The 22,429-nt window shown below is 38.5% G+C and overlaps 1 protein-coding gene across 1 annotated transcript in view; it reads left to right on the plus strand.

The window, feature by feature from the left end:
- RGS6 (regulator of G protein signaling 6) overlaps positions 1-22,429 on the plus strand; it is a 253,325-nt gene that overhangs the window by 120,810 nt on the left and 110,086 nt on the right. Inside the window, exon 3 of the mRNA XM_032235282.1 lies at positions 20,336-20,435. Within this exon, the coding sequence (XP_032091173.1) occupies positions 20,336-20,435 (100 nt within the window). The remainder of the gene's footprint in view (positions 1-20,335; positions 20,436-22,429) is intronic.

The following is a 22,429-nucleotide window of genomic DNA, read 5'->3' on the forward strand; positions in this document are numbered from 1 at the left end:
ACTTCAAGTAACTTCTGGCATATGAAAGGAGCTGTGTAAACAGATGTCATGGGCTTTGGATGAATATACACGTGATAAAGTCCTTTTTATTTTAATTACGGTTGGGAGTACAATCTCCTACTCAGCATTAAACTGGGTCAGCAGCAGCTTGAGAATGGTTACTAATGAATTCCAATAGTACCTAGAGAAAGAAGATAAATGTGTTGCCATTACTGCCTAGGCAGTGAATTGTTGTAAGGTCCCCATTAGCAAAAATACTTGAGAGATTGTGTGGCTGTCAAACAATAACCACTAGCATCAAGATGTGAACCACAGGCGTCTTAATGTACAAAGAAACACAATTTCACAGATCTACAATAAAGTGGATGATATGTACACTGGTGGTGTTAGCTCCCTTTCTGGTCTCTTCCTCGCTTGATCAAGATCAAGGAGGGAAAATTAAACAGTCAAGATTCATGCTCAGATGAGCACACTGATAATCAAATATGACCTATCAAATTGAGAGAATATGTGTAGCCCAGAGTTGAAACACGGTGTCAGGCCTGCAGCCATCTTTTCTTTGGATATTTGGCCTGCCACACTTTCTATATTCTACTATGGATTTCTGTTGTGGGAAAATGGGAGAGGGGATTGTAAGGAGTGAGATGTAAGGAATAGCCATAACAAAATTCTTTCTAGAAAGCCAGGTCATCCTTTGTCTTTGCACCTCTGTACCTGACCGGAACTGGATGGGTGGAACTTCAGTATGGCAGTGGAAGATTGGACCATGTGATGGACTTGTGGTTGTGGGGGCAAGATCTTGAACTTTCAACTAGGTGGGGAAAACCGGGAAGCTTTCAAATTCAGGCTTTTCCAGATGTGCCCATAGGCTCTTTTAATAAGTTGGAACTTTGAGCAATACTTTGCCTTGGACCCTGATTAACTTTTTGGCTGCTATTTGGAATCCTGACACATGGAGTCCTTGGTGCTCTCTGAGTTGGTTATTTTCAAACTCGGAGCACCTATATTTGAAACCAACCAAGTGCAAAGAGCACCAAGGACTCCACAGAATCAAATGCAAATACAGTGCTTTATGCACACTGTTGTTGGGGAGTTTGTTTTTGAATCCAATTCATAGGAGTTCATATTGATGTAACAGAAGGTCGAGTAGGAGAGTAGATCTGTTCCACTGCCATAATTCCACTGTTACCTATCTTGCTAGTCCCAACACTGCTTGGGAAGATAATAAAAATAAGTGTACCCAAGTAAGTAACTCTCCCCTGGATATGCTTATCATGCCAGGAGGTTCAGGATGTGATGCAGTTTGGATTGAGTCTGAAAGAATGACAGAGCCAAAGTTATTTAATGAGCGTTCAATGAATGAAAACAGACTTCAATATGCATCTCTCCAATTCTAGTCTAACCACTAATGAATGGAAAGCCAGGAACAGGAATGCCAGGCCAATGGATGTAATCTTCTCCTTCTCTCCAAACCATGTTAGTTATGTAAAAATAAATATCTATTTACCTACTTATTTACTTTACTTATATTGTATGCTGCCACATTCTACTGCTGTCTGGCCATCTCCAAGATCTCACCCAAACATGACAGTTCCTAACTTCTAATCTTTGTGCTACACCCAACAGTCCTATGTTCTCTGTCCTGTGAAGGGCTTGTCTGTCTGAAAAATTAATCATAATCTGATTTTGAATTCTTGATCAGTTTTCCCCAGGAAGTAAAGATTTCCCAGTTCTCATAAGCTGAGGTGGCGCAGTGGTTAAATGCAGCACTGCAGGCTACTTCAGCTGACTGCAGTTCTGCAGTTCGGCTGTTCAAATCTCACCGGCTCAGTGTTGACTCAGCCTTCCATCCTTCCAAGGTGGGTAAAATGAGGACCCGGATTGTTGGGGGCAATATGCTGACTCTGTAAACTGCTTAGAGAGGGCTGAAAGCCCTATGAAGCGGTATATAAGTCTAACTGCTATTGCTATTGCTATTGCTAATTCCAATGTTCTGTGTGAGATTATCAAGCATTCGTTTTAATATATGTCCTCTTCTGACCTGAATTGTATTGGCTTAAAAGCTGTTAAAAATTTTCAGTTGGCTATTGATACATGTGCAGAAGTCAAAAATGTTCTACATTGCAAGAAGGGAATCGGGTACATGTTCCTTAAAATACTCCACTGTATTTTATGTAGGCTAGATTTCCCCATCTATAGGAATGATTGTGACCTCTCATTTCACAATCAGTAGAACCCCAGGTCTCTTGCATCTAGCCATATTGGATCTATCTGATTTTAGGTCCCATGGTGCTCGGCATGTATCAGCTTTCCTGGATTTCCACACATGTTAAAGAAGTACTTGTAGGGATTAGGTGTCTGTTCAAGTGAAGCCACATATTTTTTAAATCACATCTTCTTTATATTTCTTGCAATATACCCACCATTTCAGATCTCACTTTCAAGTCCAGTTACCAGAGAAATAGAAGCTCTGCAAAACTGCAGTGGAATTGCACAATGATTGCTCTTTCATTGGATTTTTCTTTAAGTAAATGGGATTAAAAAAAACAAAGGAGAGAATTAAGTCGAAGTGCCTGATTTCCGATGTTAAAAAGAGATTTCAGGATTAAACAGTATGCATTTTATGCGTACATTTGCATTCTGTATTCTGAATATTCTTCATTACAGGACAGGTGATTTCTCTTTTTAGGTACTTGAATAAGTGATACAAGGTATCTGGTGTGATAGTAACACTCATGTGCAATGCTAGGGTTTGCTGCTGATGTTACTACACATATTCCAAAACTCTGGAAAATTCAGCTCAGGTTAGGAAACTTAAATTTTATCTAAGTAACAAAACTATAAGGACTGCATTCAGATCCACATATGATGGCTTATCAGTCAGTTTCTATGTACCCCAATTTGCCTTGGTGCTCCGATCACACAGGTGCAGAATGCTTCCACTGGCACTTATCAAGAGCAGCTTTCTCCCATCAATTCATAGAATTAGCCTGCATTGTGGTGAGGTATATGCTGCTTTTCCTGCTGTTCTTGTCTTGTGACAAAATTCTACTGCTCTGGTGATAAGAAATTCCAATTTGCTCTTCCTTCTCATCATTCTTGCCCTCGCTCCACTTCTTTTCTAGATGACTTCATTCCCAGCAATAATTTGTAAAGGGAGTATGATTTTAATCAAAAAAATATAAGCCTTGTGAGATAATAATTCTGCAATATTGTCAGTCTCTTGTTAAATTTGAACAGTGATGAGGTCTGAAAACAAAAGTGGCCCATGTTGAGATAGCTGAAATGTAATTTTCCACCATCCTAGACTAAAATTTTCCATCCAAGCCGAGGTGGCGCAGTGATTAAATGCAGCACTGCAGGCTACTTCAGCTGACTGCAGTTCAGCAGCTCGGCTGTTCAAATCTCACCGGCTCAGGGTTGACTCAGCCTTCCGTCCTTCCGAGGTGGGTAAAATGAGGACCCGGATTGTTGGGGGCAATAGGCTGACTCTGTAAACCGCTTAGAGAGGCTGAAAGCCCTATGAAGCGGTATATAGTCTAACTGCTAATGCTAACTGCTATTGCTATTCTTTATTAATTTTTGAGAAGTACACTTTAGACTTCAATAAAATAAAATGCTGGCATCCTGATTTGAAGCTGTAATCCAAGAAAGGAGAGCAGTGCACTGGGCTGGTACACAGAGTACAGATGTGGCATGCAGAATTGTCAATATGGTAGGGTTGTACATAGCAACTGTTTGGTTACCAAGGGACAAGCACTACATTACTACCTGACATTATAAAAACCATGATGTTAGAAATGCCAAGGGTCACGCATTTAATTAACAGTTAAAACTAGTTTTCCACAATGAAATTATCTGTACATTTTATAGAAATTATAGTCATCCAGTCTTGCTGAGCTGCAGCTGTGAATCTTAAGTTACAGCATAGAGATTGTATTTCTCATGGCCAACATCTTCTGAATGAACATGTTTCCAAGCTTCCAGTAATTGTTATCCTTTGTTCCATAAATCCTGCATCTTATAAGTGTGTTAAGAAACCTGGTAACTTTACTTGCTCTTAAATTGCTATATATTGGGAGTCAGTGAATCCTGCTCATGTTAAAAATTCCTGTTCCGGTCTACTTCAAGTCCAGCTAGCCAATGTAGCATTATTGAACCAGCATCGTTAATTTTGAAAACATGTACCTGCTATTTCCTGCACTCAAACAATGAACAGAGAAGAGTAAGATCATGGCAGGAGACCACATTTCCTAATTTGCATTTTTAGTCATATGCTGACCATTATGCAATTGATGGAATTGGAAAATAGACTGCTTACATAAGGACAACAACAAACAGATGCATTCGTACATGTCCTGAGGCTGTTTTCACATTCTATGTAACACTTCAATGCCTGAATCTTGCAATCTTACTTTGCATGGAAAGAACACAGCCACATTTCCCAGGAGAAATATTTACACATTCGTATATGCTTGAAATGAGGAAAGTGACAAATAATAGAGCCTGAAATAGAAAGAACAGTAAGGTGTGTTGCTGGGAGTGGGTTGAAAAGGAGACCAATGGAGCTGCGTTTCCGTTCTGCTAGTTAAGCTGAGTGGATCACCCTGCTGCTTACTCCACTCCAGTTTTCTCCATTTCTGGATTCCCTGAAATAAGATCATCCCCACCCCATGGAAAAGCAGAGTTTTAAAGAACAGGGCTTCCCCATAGAACTGACTCTCTGCAGTAAAATGGCTGCAGCATGTTGGGCATTCTTTATAATTATCCTGCTCATTGTTACTGATTCAAAGCTGAGCTGGCTACTCTTGGTTCTTAAAGCATCTCTATTAATTTGCAAATTTTGCTTCCCCATCAGGTTCTTCATAATTTGCATTAGACAGAAGGACATTTGTGATGTAGCATCAGGATCTCAGCAGAAATTTTCAGATATTCAGCAGTAGACACACCTCAGCTCAGGCGCTATGCTTGAATTCCGCTAAGGGCTTCAGCATGGTTAGAGAAGAATCTTTCCTGTATACTACAGTGAAGCCATATGAATAGTTGATTGCCATATTATATCATCTTACACTCTTGGCTGATGCCTTTCTTCCTGGTATACCTTCTTAGACTTTTTGTTCTGTGCTCTATGGCCTTAAAGCAGAATGGTGTTATTTTAAACTGGATTTCCTGCCTTGGAACTGTTGGTTGTTAGCTTAATACTCACATTCACCAACCTTATTTGGAAGTTGTATCTTGCATTCAGCAACATATGAGATTGTTGATAGTGGTGTTATTTATCAGAGAAACATGGATGACATGTTCATCTTTGGTAGTTTGGTAATACAGCCCTGCTTTTTCCAACAAAGTACTTGACAATGACAAGCAAAATTGTCTAATTATTTTTTGTCTTTATTTTACCCTATATTTTAAGATATGTAATTATGCTAAAATACAGTTATTTTTAAATTTACTATTTATATCTCACCTTTCTGCTTAAAAGGCAGCTAACCATTAAACAAATTAACACAATATCAGTATGACTGCTGAAAACAATGATTAATTTATTTAATTTATATCCCAACTTTCTTTTATATAGTTCGTGGTGGTGTACAAAAATGCTTAATGCTTAATATAAAGTATGGTTGTAAAAAAATAAAGAAATGTAATTAAAGTACATTAAGTTTGGCTAATAAAATAATAAAAGAATAACTGTAATGCCTAAGGAGGCTGAATCTTTTTTTTTTTAGAAGCGGCTTATTCAGTGTACTTTCCTTGTTATATAATGAAGTAATTTATCCTTGGAGAAAAAAATATTTTTAGTTTCTATATTTAACTCTTTATATCTTATGTAACTGAAGTATCATTACTGTGGACAGTGCAGCCATGTGAATCTGACTTTCCAGTTTCTGAATACTTGAACTATTATATCATATCCAAAAAAGTATTATTTATCCCATTGGTTTTTCTCTCCCAATTCTTCCATAATTATCATCCACAACTGTATTTCTTTTTTCTTGGACAAAATTATCTAGATAAATTGCCTATAATAGCTATGCATAATACTATAATCCATAATAACTAATAATTGTGTGTGTGTGTGTGCATGTTTGTATGTGTATATATATATTGTTGAACTATGCAGAAATGTTATTTGTCCAAAACTTTCAACGCTGAGTGAAGTTGCATTCCCTCCTGAAGAAGCAGATCCACTACTGGGATGTTGTCCTGGATTCACAACTTTTGTTTAGATGTGTAGGTGGTGGCTGTGGGAAACGTTTGTGAAGTTTTGACTGGGGCACTGGTGTGGCCTTCTTGGAGCAAAAGGCCCAGGCAACAGTGTCTCGTGCCTTTATTGCCTCTCTGGTAATACTAAATGTGCTTTACATGGCTCTGGCTTTCAAAACTGTGATTAGGAGCAGCTAAACAGCCTAGCAGCTGATGATTATTACAGCCATCTCAAAAGAAATACAGTTGCTTTTTCAAGAGGCAACTGGGCTTTCTTGCTTTTCTTTGAAGACATTTCACTTCTCATCCAAGAAGCTTCTTCAGCGTTGATCGGATAGTGGGGAATGGAAGGATTTATATTCCTTGCAGACAGCTTTCATTCTTTTAGAGAGTCATTTTTGGCCACCTGGAAGTTTATCTGTGTTATCAGGGTCTGCTGAGTAGTACAAATGGGTGTGTAGCCTTCTTGGAACTATTGAAAGGATTGTATTGTAGAGGGGAGATAGATGATGTCATATCCCCCCCTTGAGAGAAGTCTGTTCAATTTTGACATAGATGGCATCATAGATGACCTATTACAGCCATATAGTATCATTTCCACAGCATTGCACTAGCTACCAATATGTTTATGAGTACAATTCATGAACCTAATTTTAACACATAAAGTTTTATTAGTTTTAGACATCAAATATCTCAGGGCAATCACCTTCATATTGAACTTGATCATTGGGGGTAGGGTTGATTATGGTTCCCTCCATAATTGAGGGTGGTTGTCGCACAGGTTCCCAGTTTTTCTTCTTTGTTATTTGGTTGACAGAGATTTAAAAAGTAGTTTGATTATCAGACAAACTTATCAGAAAGCCAAGTATTTTCACTTTTGATGTTTTATTAGCTGTTATCCAGTAGGAGATACTGAATGACCAGCTTCAATCTTATTAAAGCTCTTCAGGCATAGGTTTCCTCTATATCTAAAATGATAAGGGAAATAATTCATTTTCAAAAGACTTATTTTGTTATAAAAATATTTGAAACCATATGGGGACCAGAGGTTTCTTTTTACTTTTTTTATCATGTGAGCCTGTCTAGATTTCACAGAATTAAATGGTTCCAATATTATCTGCAATAGTGTCTTGGTGGCCTAGTGGTGAAGACACCCTTATCTCCCACTTGGACAGTTGAGAGTTTAATCCTAGGCAGATATGCAAAAAAAAAAATTTGCTGTGAACTCCATGTGGCATCAGGAAGGGCATCCGGCCAGTAAATCTCATCTCCATCCAGTTGCCCTGACTCTGTCCCAAATTAAGGGATTACAGGTTGTAAAAAGGGGGTATTATCTGCAGTATTAAAGATCTAGATACAGATGAGTTTCAGAAATGTTTTGAATGTTTAGTCTACTTAGGGGAGGGCAAAGTCTGCTCACCTAGTATCTCTACCTTAAAACTATAAAGGCAAATACAGATATCTAAAACTGAAAATTAAATTCTTCCTGAATCATTACATATCATGTAGTCTTTAATGGTAAATATTATACTATTTCAATTGCTTAAATGAAAAACATTGGATTTTTTTTTACTTCCTGTTTCAAAGGGGTCTGTTTAATATGTTTTATGGGCATTCCACTTCAGAAGCATATAATGTAAAAACTTCCAGTTTTACTGACCTATAAACATTTCTAAGTATTAAAGTATGTTTTCTCACATACAAATGTGAAGTTTACTTCACATACTTTTCCAGGCTTCTGCAATATTTTTTTCCTGTTTCCAGGGAAAAAAGGTTTAAAAGCATCCCATATAGTTCTAAATTTTGTTCAGTGTGCATTTGGGGATACGGGAACCCTCCATTGCCTATATATTACTTTAGCTTACATGCTGCTGCATTTCCAGAGACTGAAAAAGCTTACAATTAATAACATAACTTTAAAACAGAAAAAAATCAATTATGTAACCATAACAACAAAAAGGTCATTAAGTGTTGCCATTCAGGCAGCAAATTTTGAGCATACCTAAAAGCCTGTCTGTATGTTTTCATGACTCTTCAAAAACATAATAGGGGGAGATCTGAGAGTTAGCTCTTTCAAAGAGCCAGGGGTCATCACTGAGTAAAGTTAAGCATGGTTCCTTACAAAAAGCATTGTCTCAGATGTGAGGTCCTCAACAAGCCAGTTTTATTAAATCTCACTGGATGACAGATTCAACTCATGTTAGAAATATTCAGGCCTGACAGTGGTGTTTAAAAGTTTGTGAACCCTTTTTAATGTTCAATATTTCTGCATAAACAAGACCTAAAACCCAATCTGTTCTCCACACAAGTTCTAAAACTATGAAGCAAACCCAATTAAATGTGGGTCAAAAACATTATACTCGTTCAATTATTTATTGAGGAAAAATGATCCCAGCTATATATCTGTGTATTGGTACCCAGTTTCCTTGAAAATAAGACCTCCCTAGATAATAAGCCCAATCAGGCTTTTGAGCTCATGTGCTAAAATAAGCCCTCCCCCAAAAAATAAGCCCTCCCCAAAATATTGCAACACAGCAGCAGCCATGAGGTAACCATGCTTGCCACCTCCTGCACATCCAAAATTATAAGACCTCCCTGAAAATAAGGCCAAGTGCTTATTTCGGGGGCCAAAAGAAAATAAGACCCTGTCTTATTTTCGGGGAAACATGTCAAGTCTGCACTCTTGTCCATTACCAACCTTTTAACAAACATAGGCTTATTCTGTGTATATATAGTACTAGGTTAATGGCTCTAGGCCACGGGTGTCAAACTCGCCATGTCACCTTGCTGTCATGTGATGTATCGCAATATTTATTTTCCTTCGTGGACCTGGAGTGGGCATAGCCTGTGTGATGCCCAAGGGCCACCAGTTTTAACAACCCCACTCTAGACCAAGGACACCCAGTTGATGTATTGGGCAGGTAATTGGATTGGAAGAGAAGATGAGTGCCACTAGCTTGTATCTTTTTTCTCTGGAAGAGTTTGATATATTCTTTTCACCATACGTTGCATATTCTGTCACTGTATTGATGCATTCACTTTCAGATGTTCCTTGTCCTTTGCTTGTCCTCTCTTCCAGATCAGCAACCTTTGCTCAGCACCACAGAATTTACAGTCATCTCTCTTCCTCTTTGCCATTCTCTGCAGTATGGATCTTGCTTGAGGGGCAGGGTCTGTCTTTTATTTAAATCTCAGCTCTTCAGGAATAGCCTGAATAAAAATCCTAAAAAAAGAATATGGTGGGACAGTATTTTATTACTCTCCCAACCATCCTACTGCACAGCACATCTGGTTTTTTATGTGCTGCCACATAATCCTTCATAGGATCTTTTTCCCTTTCCCCCCACCTTTTTCTATGGCGTGCCAAATACAGACAAGACGTCCTTCAAGAAAAATGGAAAGTGTTCCCTGCACCACATTGATTATTCAGCCTGACTTTGTATTGGCAAATAGATTGCGGTTTATTCAGTTCTTTTTACATCTGCATTTCCCCAATTTTCAGATACAATTTTGGCAAAGGGGGGGGGGATGAAAATGCATAGTGTTAAATGATGCATGAAATGACCTGTCACAGTGCATTACGTGGTACGGAAAAATATACAAAAGAAAAATAACAGGAAGATAGACAATAACAGTGCTACACCTGCAATTCGTTGAGGAAAAATATATTCATACAATACGGCTTTGTATAAATTTATCAACAGCAATATAAGAGGAAAGAATGGTGCCTCTTCCATTTTCTCACTTTTTCCTTATAATACTGCTGGCTAAGATGCTATTTTCAAAGGATCATTTGTTACAGACACGGTTCTGCCATACCTATCCTTCATGCTGGGGAAGTGGTGTGAATTAGTGCAATAAGTTTAATTAGAGTTTTCTCACAGTGAAAGTAACTCAGTAACTTATTAGATTTTGGAACTGCACTTGTCCAAAGGTTTGGAATGAATAACCTCACAACACTGAAACCCTGACATTACAAAACCACAATACTAGCTTGGCAGGTAGGAATGAAAAGATCAAAATTGGATTCAAAGAACCTAAGATCATACAGATCCATTATAGTAACAATGCCTGGAAGTCAATTACCCCTCCCAGAAAGCCATGCCTAGCTCTTAGTCCATTTGAATGCACAGATGGATAAGGGGTGTCAGATCTGAACCTGAAAATGGAGGAATGTAGAGACAGAGATGCTCTGCTTGAAGCATATAATTGGCACTTGCTGGATTTGGCTCTAATTACAGTTTCCCTAGTTAGTAACTGAGAGAAAACTATCCTAGCAAAGAGCTGTGTCCTTGAATCTTTGTCTTTAAGGTCATGTGCAGCCTGACATGGACATTTTGCCCATGAAGTCATACCAGTAGATCCTATATGACTCTAGCGCTTCCAGAAAAGAAACATTGAATTGATCCAGGTTTATAAAACTGAAATAATGTAAAAATTCAACACACTTTAAGTAAATGTTAAACTTAATGTTAAACTTCCCCCCAAAATAAACTCCCCTAAAATATTTAAACGCATGTGCAGCGGGTCCCTGCCAAAGGGGGTACATACCCCATGCGCCCCCCACCCATGCACCTGCCATCCACGTGGAACAGCCTTGCGGAGGCTGCTCTCGAAAACCCTAGGTATTGCGCCCCTTCTCTTAGTGGCAGCTGCAAAAAGAGTGACAGGCCCAGGAACACTAGGGCTGGCAAGAGCGTGCCAGAAACAAAGACAGAACTTCTGGCCCTCTCTGGATCAGGTGATCCATGGGCCATGGACCGAGGTTAAGGGGCCTCCTGCACCTCAAAAATAATAAGACCTCCCTGAAAATAAGGCCAAGCACTTATTTCGGGGGTTAAAAGTAAACAATGCCCTGTCTTTGGGAAAACACAGTAATATATTATTTTTGTGTAAGATAAAGTAAAAGACAGACATATGGTACTGAAAATCTTGGCTGGTCTCCTTCATCATGTGGTTTCTTTGTCTCAGAGTGTTATGTGAGCTGAACTAATGTGGCTTGCAGGTCCTGGTTTATAATTTAGCATGCTGTGTGAGCCCAGTTCATTGTAGCTTGTGATTGATTATACAGAGGTTTGGCTAATGTGCAAATTAGAACCTTGTGTGATTGGGCAACCAAAAGCATAGTTTACATATAGCAATAGCAATAGCAGTTAGACTTATATACCACTTCAGAGGGCTTTCAGCCCTCTCTAAGCGGTTTACAGAGTCAGCATATTGCCCCCACAGTCTGAGTCCTCATTTCACCCACCTCGGAAGGATGGAAGGCTGAGTCAACCTTGAGCCAGTGAGATTAGAACCACTGAACTGCAGATAACAGTCAGCTGAAGTGGCCTGCAGTACTGCACCCTAACCACTGCGCCACCTCGGCTCATAATATCCAATAAAGAAGATGAAACTGTGGGCTAAAAGGGAAATGCATGCTTTATTTTAAAGCCATTGCAGAATGTCATGGCAGACCTCAACATCAGGTGCAAAACATTGGCTATTTCAGTTTTGTGTCTCTTACCTTTCTTACAAGTATCATTTTTGGTCCTGATAATTTCTCCCCTCCTTTCCATATTCCATGTTTCCGTTGAGCACCATGCTTTGGTCATTTCTTCTTACACATGTTATTTGGTCCCCATTTCCTCCAGTACCTCTGTTTGCTTTCAGATGCCCTTGCTTCTTCCATCCTTGGTTCCATATACCTTCAGCCTGACTGGATCACACTAGATCAATCTAGGGCTAGCACCATCTTCCCTATGCTTTATTTTTTTCCTATGAAACAATGGCAACCCAGATGCTCAGTGCCAGAGACTTATTCATTAGCACCATCCTTCTATCCCAGGGGTCAGCAACCTTAAACACTCAAAGAGCCAAAAAGGTCCTAACCAGAAGCTCCCTGTTCAATTCTGGAGCCAACCAGAAATCCAGTTCCCCCACCATAGAGTATTCTCCTAGCGTGGCATCCTTTTTCCTCTATCTGTCCTAACCGAAAGCCCTATCAATTGTGGAACTGATTGGCGACAGGGAGCTGCAGCAGAGGGATGAAAGAGCCAAGGGTTGCTGATGCCTGTTCTATCCTTTAGTATATGAAATGAATAGATGAAAAAATGGATGTCAACAGTTTATTACTTACCTTCATTGTTTTTTGAGGCAAAGCTAATAGGGTTAGACATTCTTGAACAGAGATTTGGAATTCTTCACAGTGGAAATCTTCCTAGGATGCTATATGGCTCTTTGATGCCTTGTCTGCTTCATTTAAAACTGAAATCTGTGAAGGCAGAACTAGTATAATAGCAATTACTCAGCAACTTGACAGTTAAACAGTAAGTGGATTCTACTCTCTGTCATGGTTCCAAAACAGAGTGAAAGAAGGCTAGAGGGAAACTTTGTTGTGAGGTAGTATTAGATAGTTATGTCCACTTTTTAAATAATTTTTCATTATGTTTAAACAAACATAAAACAAACAGACATAGACACACACACAATACATAAAAATCATCCTCCAGTTACATACAGTATGTCGATTGGTTACAAAACTTTGTGCTTTCTCACAATAGTCCCCTCTTGCAATTTACACAAATTATCATATCATCATTCTCATATATATATATATATATATATATATATATATATATATATATATATATATATATATATATATATATATATATACACACACACACACACACATATATATACACACACATATATATACACACATATATATATATACACACACATATATATATACATACATATACATATATATGTGTGTGTGTGTGTTTTATTTGTGCTGATAAATAAATAAAGGGAGACTTTATTATGATTATTAGACATTCATTTGACTATAACTGTTATTACAACCTTTTATATAAAATATTCTAAATATAAAGTAAATCTATATTATGGCATTTCATTACCTCCTCCTAAAATCATCCAACAATATTACATCTTTACATATTCTTTATAAAAATGTTTATATTTAATAAGGCTTTTAAACATCCTCTCATAGTCCTCATTTACAATTTGTATAAAATTTCATATTATCAATCTGGTGTGTATGTGTGTGTGTGTGTGTGTGTGTGTATGCATTATTATCATTATTACTCATTTATTTGACTATAACTATTATCACTTCATTTTATACATAATACTCTAAATTTAACTAAATTTAACTTAATTTTTATTATGACCTTTCATTACATCATCCTGTGTCCTTCCAGTAGTAGTGAATCTTATATCTCTTGCCATTTGTAGTATTAGTGTTCTGATTGCTTTCTTGGTAAGTCTTATATGGACTTCTCTTAGCAACTTGTTGCTCATTGCATATCTTGTAAAAACTTGAGACCCTCCATCTGTTCCTTCCATCAGCTTGTCTTTGGTTATCACTGATGCTTCTGCCAAAATTTCTCTCATTACTTCTGTCAAATTTTCTCCCTTTTCTTCTTCTATATTTTGAAGTCTGAGATAGAGTTCCAATTTGTCGATCTCCCCTTTCCATATTCCACTCTTATCATTTCCAACCATGCTCAGTTTATTGTCAATACCAACAATTTTCTTATCTCTTTGTTCATCTTTTTCTTCAATTTTTAGAACTCTGTCCTCAACTTTCATCATTGTTTGATAAGTATTCTCAATTTTTCCATCTATTTTTCCTGTTCTGTGTTCTATATTCTCCATTCTCTTCTCAATATTCTCTGTTGTTACTATTATTTTTAATACATATCTAGAATAATCATTTGCAATATTAATATTTCTTTTTCATGTTGCTCCATTCTTCCAACTTATAAACACTGCCACTATAACTTCCAAGGCTTTTTTGTGTTACTTCTTTTTCCTTTGCTTTTACATCCCTCTTTGTATTCCAAACATAAGGAGAAAAGTTCTAAAAAGAAAAACAATCCAATCAAGCGTTGTAAAAAAAAAGAAATTCTTAATCCATAAGTATTAAAAATAGCATGAAAAGTACAAGAAAAATTAACCAATCCAATTTAAAAAGTAGGAAACATTTGTAAAGATTGCATTCGTAAAAAGAAAAAAAGAAAAAAAGATAACACACTAAGTTTAATTCTGGCTTAATCTCGCCGCTTACTCTCTTCTGTCTTCAATTTTAATTTAACTTTGGTTTTTTGGGGTGATCTCTTCTCTAAAAATAAAAGTTTTCTCACCAATTCAACACACTTTCTCTCCCACTTTCCTTCCATTCTGGAGCTGTCCCAACTTCAGCAGCTTCAATGGCTGCATCTCCATTTTTAATGCATTTCTTAAATTCTTCCTCCAGAAGATAGAAGTCTGGTAGATTGAGTAGAGACTTCATGATCTTCATAGCAACTCTGGGCATCTCACCTTAATACTATCACTGCCTGCACATGTATGCATCCACACACATGCACATGGACTCAGACACAACATGCACACCAGAGGTGGGTTTTTACCTATTCGGTCTGGTTCTACCGAATAGGTAGTAACTCCCGCAGACACATGACCGTATCAGTTTTATGATCGGTGATGACATCTTGATTTTCTCTTCTGCACATGCGCAGAACAATCTTCATCAAAAAATATAATTTTATCCATTTTTAATGTGTGCATGCTCAGATAGTTTTAAATGAAAATGCACACATGCGCGGATCACACAATTTCTTTTTACTACTGAACCGGTAGTAATGGAGGCCGGAACCCACCCCTGATGCACACGCACTTGCCTGCATAAATTTTTTTCTTCTCTTTTTCTCATGGTTCCTGTTATAAAACAGGAGTGAATTTCTCTTAGTCCTTTCTTCTCATTTCTTTACATCTCTCTCATCCACAATTTTACAGGTATATTTTTGCATTTCCTTTTCGGTGTCTATCTCTGTGATAGTTTATTGATTGCCTTTATCATTGTTTATTTGTATTTCAGTGAGAAAATGTTTTTAGGAATTTGTTAAATATGAATTAATAGGGCTATTGATTTAAAAAAAAAACACTACCCAGAAGCTACAACTGATTAAAAATGTGTGTGCATTGATAGGTGCCCCTAAGTTTATCCATATGCTCCTCTATCGTATGAGCTGTATTGGCTCCCTGTTTCTTTCTTATTGCAATTCAAAGTGCTGGTTATTGCCATTTCAAACCATATATAGCACAGGGCCAAATTACCTGCTAGACTGCCTCTCTCTAAGGATATCTATCTATCCATTCTAATAAATCAGATAGGGTGGAGGTGCCCCCTTCCTTTAAACATTGCCATCTGGTGAGATCTAGAGAGTGTGTTTCTTCTATGGCAGTCCCTGCTCTGTGGAAGACCCAGCTAGCCAGGGGTGGGTTCCTGCCAGTTCTAACCTCTTCTATAAAAGAGGTTCCACTAATCTACAGTGCCATTTAGAACTGGTTCCAGCTCCCTCACCCCCACCCGTCCACACATCATCAAGATGAAGAGCGAGAGGAAGAATTCTGGGAGTTGAAGTCCACAAGTCTTAAAGCTGCCAAGTTTGAACATCCCTGGGTTTTTTTTCCTAAAAGGTTAGGGGTGCAAGGGTCTTATAACTTGACAGCTTTAAGACTTGTGTGCTTCAAATGCCAGAGTTTCTGAGCCAACATTTTGGTTGCTAAGCAAGAGCGTTGTTAAGTGAGTTTCACCACATTTTACAAGTTGGCCACTTCCACTGAGTCACATGGCTGGCAAGCCACTCCCACCCAGTCACATGGCCGGCAAGCCACTCCCACAAAGCAGGCCACACCTACAGAAGAGGTTCTAAAAAAATTTGAAACCCACCACTGCACCTAGCCTACCTACCCACCTAGCCTTCCAAAAACCACTTAAGACCTGGTTCCATCCACCCTGGGATAGGCTGAGATGGATAAGAGGATTTAACAAGGGTATTGGAAGCTTAACTTTGGTGCCAACCTTTTAATGTTTATGGCTTTAATAGATATTATGCTGTTTTTTAATTGATGCTATTTTAACTGTTTAAAATTTGGACCCACCCAGATGGGTGGTTATATAAGATGGATGGCTATATAAATGTTTTGAATAAATCAATGAATAGAATTACTTAAGGGAATGGCCAGTATGGTGTCCATCAGATTACCTTTCACACTTGATTTTTATATGTTATAAAGCAAAGCAGCATTCGCCTCTAGCAATATTTTAATTTTCAAGAATGCCTCCGGTTTCCATATAGACCTAGAGGCATTCTGAGAAAATTGAATGGGATGAGTATCTGCACTCCATTATTTGCTTGAAAAGTGTCATTTGGATCCTGATAAATGGATATTTTGTAACTGGGCATATTCACTAATGCACACATTACAACAGGCTATAATTTCCGATGCCTGTCAAACTGTGACAGCATCTACAACACGCAGTTAAAATTCAAAATATTCCCTGTGGTTCAATCCTTTTCTTGCAAATTACTGAGACAGCATGCTAGCCAGTGAAGGAAGAATCTGTAGTATTATAAAAAAATATCAAATTTGGCATAAGGTTCCAGAAACTAGAGTATACTTTAAAATAAACATAAAGTATTATCCTCCATTGACAGGTTGCAAAAGTACAACCTGTGATAGTCCAATTACTGCTTAAATTTAAGCAAAATAAACACAGTGACCAACACACTAGTAACTGTTAATAATTCAGTAAATTTCCTTTTACTAACCAAATTAACACCTCCAGCAGAACAGATGGCCATTTCTCTTTTCCAAACAAACAAGAATGAAACTTACTAGTTCTCATTCCTTTATTTTAAACTGTGAAAGTGACATTCCAAAGTAAATAAATGTAAAGGGATTTCTTTCGTTGGCTCAGTTCCTTTTCTCTTTGGTTGAGATGCTTCTGCCAAATAAGATTCATCTACTTAAATTATGCACTCTAAATCTCCAGCAATGTGTTCAGGAATACATCAATCTGCAACAAGTTGAGCTGTCAGCTTATCCTTGAAGCTCTGTTTGACTGCTTCCAGACCACGGATTGTTGAGCAGGCAGGAACGCCCCCCTCCCAAGTTGCTGCTGTTGGTCCTCAGGCTCAGCTGTTTTGGTTTGCTTTGCATTTGCATATGAGATCAGCATTAAAATTTAATGTTGTTAGTTGCATAAGAGAAATGCAAATGCTCTTGAAAAGGAAACTCTTCTATTCCTTTGAACTCGAGGTCAGTTTTCTTCTTTCATTAAAGGCTATGCTTAGTTGAAGATGAAACATACATCCTTGTCTTCTTTAGATTAAGTGTTAGAAACTCAAGGTTGTGTACAGGAAGTCATGAAATTAGGAGTATGGAGTTTCTTTTATGAGCTCTATAGTAATCAAGAAGGAGCAGATGGCAAGGGCCTTTTATAGTTCTTTACCTGAAAGTATTTTTATTTCATAATGGCAAGTAGTAGAATTTTCAAATCCACATTTACTTGTTCCTCTGGTTTCCCTTCCTTCAGAACTTACACAGACAAACAGACAGACAGAATGAACTCGGGTAGCATTAGCTCCAATCTGAACATTCAGCTTTTCCATTGATCCAACGATCACTATCAGGGATCGCTACACATTGATGTGTAACTACACGTGTGAGATAGATGAAAATATTTCATCTGAGGAGGGATAAAGTGTTAGGCATAAGAAGCGCACTTAGTATAAGGGATTAGTGGGACTGTCTAAAACAGGGGTGGCAAACTCAATTTCATTGACGACCACAACAGGGTTGTGTTTGACCTTGGGGGAGGGTGGGGTTGGCCAGGATGGGTGTGGTCAGCTCAACATCACTCAAGTCGGGGGCGCTTCTTCCAGCGAAAACAGGCTCCCAAGCTCCATTTTTGGGTGTGACTGTCTCCTGCAACCTTCTGCCAGTGAAAACAGAGCTCAGGAGGCCCTCGGGAGCTTTGTTTTCAGCCGTGACAGCCTCCTGCAATCCTCTGCCCATAGTCTTCTTGAACTCTGTTTTCATTGGCAGAGGATTGTAGGAGCCGGCGCAACCAAAAGCAGAGCTCGGGAGCCTGTTTTCGCTGGCAGATGCACCAGTCCTTTGCTGTTTCCAGGGTGGCCCTAAGGGCCAGATCTGAGCACCCTGCAGGCTGAATCTGTCCTGCTGGCCTTGAGTTTGATATCTCTGGTCTAAAGGGACTGGATGACATTGGGTTCTTAAAATTCTGGACATGTTAAAACACATCACAAGAATCCATAATCTGATCCATGGCATCAGCCACTAAGAAGCTGTGTTCCCTGCCTCCAAGGAATAAATTTGTGGAAATAGAAAACCAATTGGTCACTATCTAATATCTAGAGAAATTTCTGTTTTTTATTCAAATATTTTCCTCTTCCTCACCATTCCTTCATATTGGGTTTATTGGTTGTGAGACTGGAAGTAGATTTTATCTTCTGCCGATAATAATATCCAATCATTATATTCGACATGATTATGTGTTATCATACATATCTATGATTATGTGTAGAAAGACACAATCATGGTTATGCCACAGTTACTGAAAGTAATAAAGCTTGCACATGCTGTACTGTAGAGCTGTGAAATAATGAGTCATCATCTCCCACATATCTCGAGAGAAAACATTTGGAGCAGAACTCAGTTATATGCTTACTAGAAGGCAGTGGTAAAATGTGATTATTGTGAGCTGAAATCATTACACAGAGACTGAGAAGTAATTATGGAAACTCCCAGCAAAGTGCCAAATTAGGTTTATTTAGTGCTTTAGTGTCTTTGAGTACCTTGTACTCCATATGTCTCACTTTGTGACTCTATGGAATTTCTATACCAACAACTATTTTTCTCTAGGTAGCTTTCAGTTCCCAACTCAAGCAGATGAAACCATTCAAACCAATCAGAATGACTAAATGATTTTAAAACAATTAATTGGATCAACTGTCTCTAATCGTCTCTGCCCATCCTATCTGATCTAGCAGGAAGGGCATGCTCTGCATACTGCTATATTTATGTATTTTCCTGATTTACTAATCTAGCATCTCTGCCAAAGGAGATGATGCGCTTTAATTAGTTGAACCTTAATCACCACTCAGCAGGACTATTGTAACATGCTATGTGTTGGTCTGTCCTTTGATACTGAGGAGCTACCACTTTCACAAAGCAAAGTGGTCAACATGTTGGTAGGTCAATCTCACCAGTGCAGAACAACATCTAACAATAATAAGATACAGGTGCCTTGGTACTCAGCTGCTTTGAATCTCATCAAATTTGTACTCAATGCATTTTGACATAACAATTTTGCCCCGGTACGCATCATTTGATATTTAATGCACAAGATAGAACTTGTTGGTGTTCAGTGCTTTGTGACTCACTGCATTATTCTTTATGGGAAAATGTGTTTGGTACTCATTTTTTTTGGTATTCATCACATCTCCTGGAGCCAATTAACAATGAGTACCAATGTACCACTGTATTTCTAGACCTGAATCAAACTGCTATTCGTTACCTATAAAAACCTACACAGCATAACACCGTTTCATCAAGACATGTCAGAATACAGTTTTTCCATTTGTGTTGGTCCTTGTAAGAAGGCCAGCACATCAGTGGTGGGTTCCTAACTGGTTTACTACCAGTTTTCTGAGAGAGGCCATTTTGTGTGTGCACAAAAAATTTACTGAAAACTGTTCTGTGAATGTGCAGAAACATGCTGGTGGTGGGAGACGAGACCAGAGAACCTGTTTAGGGTGTGGCAGGCCTGGGTCACTGCCGGTTCCAGGGACTCAGGCTGCCAAACCACTATTAGTTTGGCCAAACCGGTCTGAACTGGTAGGAACCCACCACTGCAGCACACTAACTTTTTAAGGTACATGGGATCTAGGCAAGGTGAGTAGCTGTTTTCCTTTTATGGAGATCAAAACAGTCTCACTCCCTCATTCCCTTGGCTCAAACTAATTATGGTTGAATAAAAATGTGTTGTATTATTTGGGGAATTTCTTTATTTGGATTTTTCTATAATTTTCAAGTTTTGTTTTGCTGTCCTTCAGGATTAAGGCAAACTAGACATGTTATAAGATGGTAGATAAGTAAGACATAGAGCATAGACTGATAACAAATTAAACTGAGTGAATTTAATGTTATTTCAAACTTTAAATATATGGCTACTGAGGTTTTACCTTAGTAAAAGTCAGCCCCTTGATTTGCAAGACTAACATACTATTTGTGTTTTATTTGCTAGATAGAAGACATCATAACAAGAATGCAGGATGACAAAACAGGTGGAGTGCCCATTCGTACTGTCAAGAGCTTTCTGTCGAAAATCCCCAGTGTGGTCACAGGTATGAACATAATTGAAAGTTAACATTGTTGTTTATCTGCATCCCTTATTAATATTGCAGCACTGTGAAGGAAACCTTTATCAATGATTCTCTCCAACATGTGGCTAATCATTCTATCCCCTCTATGTCCCCATGTAATTCTAGCTTTAATGCTCAAGGCCAGAAGTAAATGGTTCCACTCATCAAAATAAAGCAAGAGGATTAGGAAGCACAGGAGCCTAGTTTGACTCATTTTAAAAGAACTATTTTATGCACTGCTATTTAAAAAACTGTGACCCTATAGAAAGGTCAGTGAATATGACTAAAATACCCAACTTCGCTAATAAGCACATATCCTTTCAATTGCTGGGCTTTGAGCAAAACTTCAAGGAAACTGGCACAGGTAATTTCGGAGGTAGAAAACAGCTTCCAGGTAACTTTGAAGTAATGGACAAAATGTTTCAAATCAAAAATATTTTCAGCATAAAACAGCTTTTTTCCCACCTTCCCAGAAGTGTTAGAATGCTGTTCCAGAAAGATGTTGTTTTGATCTCAGAAAGTTTCTGAAATAGTCAGAACAGCATTGAAGTGCTTCTAGTGAAGTCAAGGCAGCTATTTCCTACTCAAAACAGTATGTTTCAAAGTCAAAGCCTTTGTACCCCATTGAAAAGGAGGGTTGGGAACCAGGGTGGCTGAGATAGTTTCCAAGGAGAATAGTTTTTGCCTCAGCGGTTGTGGGCCTCCTGGCTGCTTCTTTGGACTTGATGTTGAACAGCAGAATGCTATGTACATCAATCTTCTACATATGTATGACCATTGGCACAGCTTCCTCCAGCTTCACCAATGATCACAGTCACTTGTTTTGTGTCCCCCGTCCCTCCCCAGCAGTGAAGATTTGAGCTAATTATGCTGTCAACATTGTTTTAGAAGTGAAATGGAGAAAAAAAAAGGTTGAAAGCAGTGTGGGGAAATGGTGAGTGAGAAAAGGGTTAAGAATTTCCTCTCATTGGATTCATTGGAAACCTTGCCCTCTCATTTCAATTTTTCGAAGTAAAATCAGTGAAAGACTGGAAGGTATGAAGATAGTAGAAATGGAAACCGTAGCTTTGTCCTAAATAGCTAGAATTGGCTATCAAGTTTCAGAAAGTCAAGGGGCTGCCTCATCCTGTCCAGTGCTCTGTTTGAGCACCTGTCTTAGAAGTTGTTTTCTCTGTGTCAGGCCTGGAAATCATCTTTTGCATTGGGCCTTCCGGCCTGCCACATTGACTGCTGTGGGAAAATGGGAGGGAATTATATGGAGTATGTGAGATATATAGTCCAAATAATATTCCTCTCTCAGAGAGTCAAGAACATCTTGCCCTGCACCTGGAGTGGTATCTCCAATTGGGACAGGGCCTGATTGGACCATGTGATGGACATGGAGGTGCTGAGCATGGACTTGAACTTTCACTTGGGTGGAGAAATCCTGGGAGCTTTCAGATTCGGGTTTTCCCAGATGTGCCAATATGGCATCTCTAATAAAATGGAACTTTGAGGAAACTCAAGCCTTGGAGTCTTCTTTCATTGGAGGGGGTCTTACTTGGAACCCTGACATTCTGATTTCATTGGGTGGCTTCCAGACACATCCTTTCCATTAGGCAAGAGCTGATGAGAGAATGAAAAATTTCAAGGAGTTGCCCAAATTGCAGAACCATGTTGCTGTAGTATCACAGAAGGCAATCTCTGTCAGATCCATTCCGTTGAAAATGGGATCTCAGGGCAAGAACACAAGTTGTGGTATGAAAAGGAAAGGAAGGCAAAATGCAGACACCCATGAATCAAGGCAGAGTACAGAAGGCAGGAGAAGTTTTTGTATTTTACAAAAATTCATATTCCATGCGGAACACTGGATAGCTCTTTATCTACAGATACAGGAAAAAGAAGATCCAGTCTAAAAGGTAGGAAAAGATCAAACTTAATTGAGCCTGAGCTCAGTTGGGTGCCCAGTTCTATCTTTGCTGACAGCAATTATTTTG

This window comes from Thamnophis elegans, chromosome 1 (genome assembly GCF_009769535.1).
Source record: "Thamnophis elegans isolate rThaEle1 chromosome 1, rThaEle1.pri, whole genome shotgun sequence".
NCBI classification, from domain to species: domain Eukaryota; kingdom Metazoa; phylum Chordata; class Lepidosauria; order Squamata; family Colubridae; genus Thamnophis; species Thamnophis elegans.